The 10,116-nt window shown below is 41.2% G+C and overlaps 1 protein-coding gene across 1 annotated transcript in view; it reads left to right on the top strand.

The window, feature by feature from the left end:
* MIA2 (MIA SH3 domain ER export factor 2) overlaps window positions 1-8,527 on the top strand; it is a 36,855-nt gene extending 28,328 nt beyond the window's left edge. The window contains exons 24-29 of the mRNA XM_088529238.1: window positions 285-416; window positions 2,384-2,542; window positions 3,730-3,870; window positions 6,457-6,533; window positions 6,924-7,149; window positions 8,007-8,527. Of these exons, the coding sequence (XP_088385364.1) occupies window positions 285-416; window positions 2,384-2,542; window positions 3,730-3,870; window positions 6,457-6,533; window positions 6,924-7,149; window positions 8,007-8,155 (884 nt within the window). The 3' untranslated portion in view covers window positions 8,156-8,527. The remainder of the gene's footprint in view (window positions 1-284; window positions 417-2,383; window positions 2,543-3,729; window positions 3,871-6,456; window positions 6,534-6,923; window positions 7,150-8,006) is intronic.
* The last annotated feature ends 1,589 nt before the right edge of the window (window positions 8,528-10,116 follow it).

A 10,116-nucleotide genomic window follows, 5' to 3' on the forward strand; every position in this document is an offset into this window, starting at 1 on the left:
CATATGTGATTGTTTGAAAACTCTCTTGGCCTGTGTATGTACAAATAACAGTCGCTAAAACAAAACTGGGTCATAAGTGACTTGAGGTCACTTTATTTTCTTGAAACTGAGAATGTGGGTAGTATCAATGAGAGTAGACTGCAAATATGACACACATGGTAATTGAAGCACAATTCTTATTTCATTTGTGATCCAATTTAAACCTCACCTGAGAAGTTAATTACTTTGTACAGTTTGTTCAACTAAATATTGTGAACTTGAGCATTTTGTTTTAACTGTTCCAGAGCATTCCCCATATGGACCCTCACCAATGGGCCGGCCTTCATCTGAAACAAGAGCTTTTCTTTCCCCTCCAACTTTATTGGAGGGTCCTTTAAGGCTTTCACCTATGCTTCCAGGTGGAGGAGGAGGAAGAGGTACAATTCTTAAACTTCAAAACCTATCTATTTTGGATTTCTCTCTCCTCTGCTATAAACCCGTCACACCTTTTCCTCTTGATAGTTTCAAAAAATATTAAAACAAGCAATAAATTATAAGCAATTCCTGACATAAACCTTTCTTGTTTTTCAGTTTCTAAAACTGTCTGGTATATAACACCACAATGGAAAATTCAGTTATTACTAGTGGGCCAGTTGGTAGATTCACTTCAAAGCATAGGTTGAGAAAAGTGAAGAGTCAAACTTATTCCATCATATTTTGCTGAAATAGGCTTCTGGTTTGAAGGTAAACAGGAGTGAGTTAGCTTTCTGAAGAAAGGTCTTGCCACTTCCATTTCAGTGGTCCAAAGACTGAAAGGAGGAGGAAGAATTTTATGTTATAAAAACGTAGGATGGTTTTATGGGACTGATTAAAAAAAAAAAAAAAAAAACACAATTCTCAGGTAACTTTTGATCCAGAAAATATTTTGCTTCATTTTGTTTGAAGTATGAGGCAAACTCTGTATTTCGTACTCTGTTCCTTCCTTAATAATGAAAGTAAAATGAAAACAGTTTGATGAAGTTAAGGAGTTGCATGCAGAGATTCAGGAATAGTTGAAAGCAAGCTATGGTGTTACAGATGGTAAGGCAAGAACTGCACTTATTCCTTCAGTTCTTATTGATGTTCTTGGAAATAGTGTTCCTGGAGTTCAGTCACCTGTTAGAGGTGACGAAGAAACTACTGTTGGCTTACTACTACTGCCGTGCCTGCTGGCACCTGAACTTAGTATTCCATAGGAAATATAGGGTAGAGTCTGTAAGGGTTTCACTAATTAATTGATTTTTTTTAAAGCAACATTGACAATATATTCACTTTAAATCTTCATAAAAAACATCTAGTTGCATACAAAAATTGATTCATATTCTAAATCACAAGAAAGCTGAGATTGAATGTTCAGTCACAACTATATCACAAAAGCAGAATCTGTTACTTATTTTTATATATACACACACACACACACACATATATATATATATATATAGTTCTTTGTATAGGGACAGTAACTAAAAAAAGTTTTGTCCATATCTTTAAACTGTAGATGAACTGAAGCTAGTGAGGAAGAATGAAAACTGGATTTCAGAGTGTAGCCTTAACACGGAAAGAGACTGTGCTAAGGCATAGCTACTGTTTGCGTCGTAATGGAGAACTAAACTAACTGGGGCAGATTACACAAACCACGTGTTTAAACAGCACTGACTAGCGAATATACTGCTGGTTTTGCATAAAACAGAGAATGGTTTAATTTTCAAATTCTGGGGTAACTTTAGGATAGAAAATCAGAGAATGATACCAGAATCCTGCATTTCTTATTTATCTGGCCAAGTCTTAGTTTAAAGGAGACTTACAAGTTTTTTAGGAAAAAAGAAAATGTTTTCAAGTATATTGTCCAAGTCTTTTTTGCTTGGCTATGTGTTGATTCATCCTTTATTATTATTATTTTCTAAAAAGAGTCAGAACCAGGAGAGTTTTAAATGAAGTATGGGTGTTTTTCTTCTGATGAAGGTGTTAACTTTCCCCATTATGGTTTCTATTCCTTTAAATCTTATTAGCAGCAGTTATTTTAGCGTTAAGAACAACATTGATTGAGAAGGCACTAGTTTCTCTGATTTGAACAAACAGGAACTCTTAAAATGATTTTTAAAATCTTTTGTAGATTTCACTTCTGTTCTCACTACATTTTTTTTCCTATTTCTTTTGGTTTTGTAAACCTTTGAATTATTTCTAGTCATAACAACTGGGTTGAGTCATCACCAGACAGCTGGAGAGTCCTGTAGAACCATATACCTCTTGTATCTTGAAAGCATTGGCACTCTATGACCTATCTGACTACTTTCAGTCTTAATGAAGACAGTCATAGTAGGGAACTCATTTCCAGGGTAAATAGCTGTCTAATTTCTTCACATAGGATCCAGAGGACCGGGAACTACTGTCATGTATGAAGGCAGTAATGAAAGAGGAGAGCTGAGTTCTGATAGACTAACCGATCCGCACAGGCCTCCATCAGATACTGGGTCCCTGTCTCCCCCCTGGGACAGAGAACGCAGGATAGTTCTGCCTCTACCAGGTAAAGAAAAATGCCTAGTTACTAAGATCTGTGGAAAAATTACTGAGTTACTGACTTGCACTAAATACCCATCTTTTTAAGTATTTTCTGCTTACCTGTATGAACTGTTTTCTGGGAATTGCATGTACAGCCATACTGGAAAAGCTCTTTTAATAGTATTTTTCACTTTCTTGAATGGTGCAGCTCATTTGCACTTCTACGCTGGGTATTTTGATTATTGAACTACTAATGTACACCAAAGTACTTTGGTACACTTTGGTATTTTCACTTTGCTGGGGGCTTATTTATTGCATTAAAAGACTGATCTTGGCTAGATGATTCATGAGAGGTCTGAGAAAGTTAGTGTTTAGTTGTGCTGTAACTTGTACAAGGTCTTTCAGGAAAGACCCTGAAAAGGATAGCTGTTGTTTTTTAAATACATTTCTACTAATAGTACAGAAGAACTGCGGGACAGTGAACCAGTCTGAAGCGTTCAGAATTCATAGTCATGTTAATGATACCTCTTCCATAATTAAAAAAACAGTGTTCAGTCTCACTTCTTCAGTTAAACATCTTTGCATGTTTTCATTCAAGAAAGGCATGAACAAACCAAAGAGGATATCACTGATAATTCTACAATAAATTAGCATGCAGGGGAAAGAACAACCATCCCATATACCTGAAACAGTTCATTTTCTGTCTGCATGGTTGCTAGATCTGGTGGAAATGGTTGATGGCAGTATAACAGATGAAACATAATAGGAAACGGTGCTCTTATATTAGCATTGATTAAAATATAGTAAGTTGTTTTGACTTCGGCCTTCATCACTGTATAGAGTCTTTATTTTTCAGAGTCACAGTGTTTACAACTTATGCTATCATAACTTTAAAAAAAAGCAATGTTAAAGCAACAGTCAAGATGACTAAGGCTTTTGCTTTGTTAATTTATTAGATATGTAAGCTGTTATAGTACGTGAATGCCTGGTGGGATTCCTGTAGTGCTTTTTTATTTTATTTTATTTTTTTAAGAATGTCTGCCTTTATTAATAGTAACTCTGGATATTTACAAAAACATAAAAAAAAATCCAGAGAATCTTGCAGGTGTAAAATGGTAGGAAATAGGGGAATACCTCTGTGAATCTTCACTCACCTGTTCTGTGATTTTTTTTTATTTTTTTTTATTTTTTTTCCTCCCTTCCCAATATTAGGTGAGCCTTACACTGATCCAATTGTTCCTCTTCCTCCTCCTCGAAGGCAAGACAGATTTCTTCCTAATCCTCCGAATTCTGGAAGACTTTCTGGACCAGCAGAACTACGAACTTACAACATGCAGTCTTTTGATACAACAGGTGGGCATTGCTTTACCTGCCTGCCTTAATATTATCAACTGCATCAGCGGCTTGGCAGTCTCGGGCTTCTGTTCAAGGGATGGGAGTGGTAGTGAGGTTCTTTCTTTCACCCTTCTGTGTTGGGCTTGGCTTTGAATGTGTTACAGCCTCTCCCATAAGGCTTACCTTAGCACTAAAATTTCACCAGTATTTAGATGTGTTTCCATCTCAGTTTTGCTGAAGCTAGGGAGAGTTTTTTGTCATTAAAACTGAAAGAATAACATACAGTGTTTCAAGTATCCACTGACTTTGAGTACTGAACTAGATGTTTGAGTTCTCCTTCTTCAAGGCATTTGAATCCTTAGATTCAAATCTAAGGATTTGAACCGTCATCCTTAGAGCCTTTTGTAGTTCAAGGTGCAGCTGCCCCCAACTTAACCGCACATCCATGAACCAAGTACTGTTTGCTTCAAGATGGCCAATTATATAAGATCTAATTTATGACATTTAGCATTTAGCAATCAGAAGCTTAGAAGCCAAGTTAGGGTGACTTCAGTGTTGTAGCTAAAACTGTCTAGAAGCTTCAAGTCTTAATACTTGTTAATAAGTTTTCATCATTATTTAATCCTTAGTAAGTCACAGGTACCTGAGTCATCAGCTGGGCTGAAACTTTTAAACTCATCACACAAACTTTGCCACCTAGTGTTCAGTTATCATCTTCGGCGGGTTTCTAGCAGCAGGAGAGAACCTTTGTTGTCCTGTGTCTCCAGTGTCAAATGGGGAATACTGATTTCTGTTTCAGAAGGTTAACATTTCAGGTTTCTACAGATTTCTGCCTGCTGAAAGATAATTCTGTTCTTGTCCAGCCACTCACCTTGCTATCCCCTTTCTGAAGCCTCCATCTGACTTCCCACTTGCTTGCATTCCCCTGAGGCCTTTCTTCTCCCAGCCCCTGCTGATGCAGCCTGCAGAGGCTTCACTCTGTGCGTTCGCTGCTCTGCAATCTTTCCACACTTTCTTCAGCTGCTGCAAGCAACAATTAAAAAAAAAAAAAAAACCTGCTTGTAGTTCTCAGGCAGAACAAAAAACTACCGAGTGGAAACAATGTTCTGGGTAACTTGGGTGCCAGCCTCCAGCAAGTTAGAGCGCTTATGTGCATGTTACATTTTAGAGGCATGTAATTTAACTGGACTTGGGTGGGTAATTGTAAAAATAGCAAAGAAGGAAAACCAAAACCACCCACTGTCTGACCTCAGAGCAGCAGCACGTTTTGTAGTGCCAAAACCAACGCTCTGGCTCTAGAAAGGGGGGAAGCTACACTGTCTCAACAAGAGGACAAAATGCTCTTTAGTGTGAGCAAAATAATGTGTGAAGGTGAAGTGGTTAATGCTGCAGAACTCTTAAGTTGAAGCAAATACTTGGAGCAGGAAATTCCCTGTTAGAAAGGTTAAAATTTGGCAAACTTTGAGCAGTTTGACAGGGTTTAAAATGGAAAGTATTATGCAATCCAGGTGTCAACAAATAAATATTCTGCACGTAAAATAAACAGTTAAATGCTTCAGATTAAGAAACTACTTCTAGCAAAGGCAGAGACTGCTTGACAATCCTTAAATTCACTTTTGGAAAAGGCCTGTCTGTTCCCTGAGAGAAGAGTTTTCTTTGCTTTGCACAACTAACCTATAAGTGGAAACCTGTCACTTGTTAGAAGTTTTATTTCTAGTCTTACATCCTACAGCTATTAGTGGCTCTGCTCATGCAGAAATGCCAGGAAGCTGGATTTTTCAAGTGTGAGCTATGGGGGATTTTTTGTTTGTGTGGTTTTCTGTTGGTGGTGGGGGGGTTTTTGTGTGTGTGTGCTTTCAAAAGAAAAGGGTGTTTTTAGTTTTTAGCACTCCAGTCAGACTTTTTTCTGAGAATTCCCTTTAATAAATCTCTCCAGTTGTTTCTGACAACACTTGTTCTCAGGCAGGTGTAAAGGTAAATGCACTGAGGTCTTATTTATCTCTCATATGTGGACACAGGAAACATGAGGATTAATTACTGTTATTCCTAAATGCTCTTTCAGGACTAATAGAGTACCAAAAGTCTCCTTGATGTTTGGTGCAGCTAAGAAAGAAATCCATTATCTGTCAGGCTTGAAGACTCTTGCTATCACACCTTCTGCTAAGAATAGTTCTTGGTACAGGTAGTTCCTGGTCTGGACTTGGAGCTGACATGAGAAATAAGTTACAAGTCTGGAAAACACAGTAGTACAAGGAAGGAGAGGATAAATGGAGCGGCTGCTGTAGTGTTAAGATGCAGTATTAGCAAAATGCACTTGTAATTTCTAAGAAAAAATACATTAAAATGAAAGAAAATGCCTTATTTGGGTATAGGAAACTGGTAAAAACTGCCACCTGGGTGCACATATACAAACCTGTGTACATACTGAAGGTTTTCAGGCAGAGCTTTGTGGCCCTCAGTTGTCCAAATCTGCCTGCAGAGCAGCTGCTTAGTACAAGAGTGCACTTAACTCAGAAGATGGAGGCAAGGAGAAAAAATAAACAAGATAGTGGTGGAGAGGAGAAGGAAGTCAGCTCTGAGTAACTTTATTATCTTTCCCTACAGATGGGCAAGCATCTTCAGAAAATAGTTCACAAACAGAACCAAGTGGAAATGAGATGAAAGATCATTCTAATCTTGGTGTAAGTAGCTGAACAGGAACTTGGTTTAAAGTTTCTGATTTGAAGTTTAATATTGTACAAAATATTTATGAGAATTTGTTTATACTATTCTGGTTATCATACCTATGCAGTCTAAGTGATGAATTATATTCATACTTTTACCACTACACTCACTGTCTTGCCAATTGCAATACACCTTACATAATTCCTTCTATAAACCTATGTAATAGTAACTAAAGGTAAAGCTGTGGTCAGGCTGATAGCCTGTGCCCAGGGCGAGTCTTGCTCAGGCAGTCAGAACTACACCAGATTTTATTAACCAGCCTGTCACTCTTACAACAAAATGGGCTTGATGGGACAGAAGATTTTTCCTCTCCCTGAGTTAACGTCCTGGTTTTTGTGGTGTTACAGAACTTACTACCTGATCAGTCTTTTGCCTCTGAAAGTGAAGCAGGCACCTCGGGCTTTGCCCCCCCGCCTTTCCCTCCCGTCAGAGCTCCGATGCTGCCCATGGATCCTAGAGGACCTTTCATGAGAAGAGGACCTCCCTTTCCTCCTCCTCCTCCCCCTGGCATGTACGGGCCACGTGAATGTTTCCCAGTACGAGACTTCGGGCTTCCGCAGCCTCCGCTACCAGGTACGTAGCTTGTTCCTTTCAAGTATTCCAAGCTCATGAAGGTGGATGCTTTAGGCAGGTGATTATCACAGCGGGGCGTGCTGGATTCTCCCAGTGCGGGCTCCTCAGTTCAGCTAGAAGCATCTTTTCTCATGAGAGCTATCACACATTTTCCCTTCACAGTTGTGCACATTGATAATGTTCTTTGTTTACAAACACTGTGTTTGACTGTAAAATACACATACAAACACCTTGCAGCAGTTCAAGGGTGCTTCTTTGGAGGTAAGAAAGCAGTAGTTGATTTCCTTAATCCTTTTCCTCCTATGAGGTTGTATCATTCATATGCTTAGAAATTCCATCTTTATAGGGACAATATTTCAGCTTTGCTGCATACCTGCCTTTGAGGTATGCTGGTGTCCATACAACAACGTGCATTTGGGACCTGCATGTTAATTGTTTCCCCTTGGAATTTCCCTTAGTGGAGCAAGATATAAATAGTAGACAGAAGGGCTTTTCTCTGCTTTTTACTGCTCTGTGCTCCACCTGTGAAGAACTAAGCGTTTTGTCTTTCAAAGTACCTCTGTGGTAAAGTAACAGGGCTGCTGGATCAGAGCCGGGTGTCGGCGCAGAGGTGGCAGTGGCAGCAGCTCAGTAACAAACGCTGGCTGCCCAGCTGAGCCTGCACCTGGAGAGCTGCTGCAGAGCAGCCGTTGCTCTCTGTGTCCCTTGCTCCTGCCTGTGGCTCCCTGGAGCACGTTCCGTGCGCTGGGAGTCACGTTGGGCAGACCCTGCGGAGCACTGCTGCTGATGAGGAGGAGGAGCAGGGACGTGGTTGCTGTTGAGATTGTTGTTAGCTGAACCGCTCTGTTTTCCCACAGTAAGAAATCCATTTCCAATGAGATCTTTTCCTCACTACCCACCTCCACGACCTGGATTTTTGCCACCGCCACCTCCTGAAAATAGAACTGAGCCACCTCAATCAAACCCTTCTGCTGCAGAGCAACCAGAACCCCAGCCACAAACTTGACAGTGTTGAGTGATGTGAGGTGCCATTTCTGCACTCAAATGGCATTTTTCTAATGCTCAGTTAAGTAACTATTTGTTACTTAGGGATATATATATAAGCTACTTTGCTCAAATTGAAGCTTAATAGAAAATTCTCAGGATAGTATTTTGTAAATAAAGAATGCAATAACTATGGATATTGTGAATAAGTGGTTTCTGTTGTACAGTAGTAACTTTAAGTATTTCTAATTTGAGTAATCTCTTCAGAGGTGTATAAATTTAAATCAGGGGGGCAATGATTTAAGTAGTCTGTGGCTTGTCCTTGTTAAGCTGTACAGGGAATCTTTGCATGCCAAAAGTTATGCTTGCTTTATGAATAAAATGTGAAAATGTTTTGATTAATAAAAAAATCTGCTGAAAATGTAGCTAATGAAATGAACCTTTCCTTGCACGTTCCCTGCTCAATGCTGTGCAGTCTTGCTGAACTGTAGAAATAGATGAAGGGAGGAGGATTAAGAGCATTCCCTTGTTCATCTTTCTGCTCTTCCTCTCCTGGTAGGCCATCCTTCAGCTGTCACAGAGCTTTACAAGGGGCAGCTGTAAAACTGGCATGACTTACCAGGAGCATTGAGGAGGGGGGAAGATAGGAAGAGTTCTATCAGTATTGAACCCTGTCGCAGGGCCCCTGCCTGGTTTTCATCAGCGGGAAGCAGGGCTGGTGCAGGAAGTGCTGCTGAGCCTGCGCAGGGGCCGGGCTGCAGCCAGGCCGCGGCGGGGTGAGCGCAGCCCATGAAGGTGCAAGGAAGAAACACAGACTCCCTTTCTCCAGAATGGGCCCGGAGCGAGCCTACCTGCTCGCCAGAGGAAGGCAGAATTGTCTATCCCAGCGGCAGGCAAAAGCCATCAGGAACATACTGGTGGGAAAACATGCGAAATTTTTATAAAACAGAGTTGCTTAAGTAATGTAAAAGGTCTTTGGTATGAACCGTCTGTACATGCTTCATAGTGGTAACTAGGCTTCACAAAAAAAAGGGGGCAAAAGAACTTGAAAGGCACAAGACCGAACCTGCAGAAACAAAAATAAATTATTTTGTGTCCAAGCAGGAACATGGTTGTCTAGTCCTCCTCCTTCTGGGAGGTTGCTATTGTACTAGGCAAGGCCCGACTCCTTCACCCGTGGGTGATGGATGTGAGGCAGAGCACAAGAAGCTGCCCACACTGCTCCTGCTTGTGGGCGGCAGAGCGAGGACCTCTGTTTTGGCAAAATAAGTGACTCACCCCTGTAACCTGGCAGCCCTGCAGCCTTGCCCTGAGCTCTGCCTCCTTCAGCCCCGGCTGCAGGGCCTGGGGCCGCGGGGCTTCCTCCTGCCCTGAGCCCCCGCACCATCTGTGCCCCCAAAGGCACAGGGACGGCCTCGTCCTTGCCCTCCAGCTCCAGCTTTACCAACGCTCATGCGCTCTAGGAGGGTTCCCCTGGAAGCTACCAGCTGTGCAGGCACTTTTGTTACTTAGCTTGAGGCAGGTGTGCTGCAACCATGTCATTACACTGCAGGTATGGGGCAAAGTGCCTTTAAAAATACAGAAGCAGTCTTAGCAAAGCACTTCCCCAAGCAGCAGCAGACAGTTCCCTTTCCCATCCTCTCTGCACACACACACACACACACACACACACACAGCTTCCCCCTTCCACGGAGCTGCCAGCCCTACAGTTGCACTACTCTTGCAAGACACCACACCCTGAAAAACCCTCTCCAGACCCCTTTTGTGTAATTACTCCAGTTGGCCACAGGAGCTTTTCTCCTGTAACTCATTAACCCTGGTTTTCTGTTAATGGTATTTCTGATGATCTGCTGATCTCAGTTTCTTTTCAAAACTTTTTTCATGGCTCATTCTTGGAGGTTATTCTCATTTATGCTTCTGGTTTAGTCCTCAAAGACATTCAGCTTAACCTTTATACTTCAGCTGGTCCCTGACAGATTCTGG

The sequence above is a fragment of the Tinamus guttatus genome, unplaced genomic scaffold (assembly GCF_059628265.1).
Source record: "Tinamus guttatus ecotype Peru unplaced genomic scaffold, ASM5962826v1 Tinamus_guttatus_pri_ptg000327l, whole genome shotgun sequence".
Lineage (NCBI taxonomy): Eukaryota > Metazoa > Chordata > Aves > Tinamiformes > Tinamidae > Tinamus > Tinamus guttatus.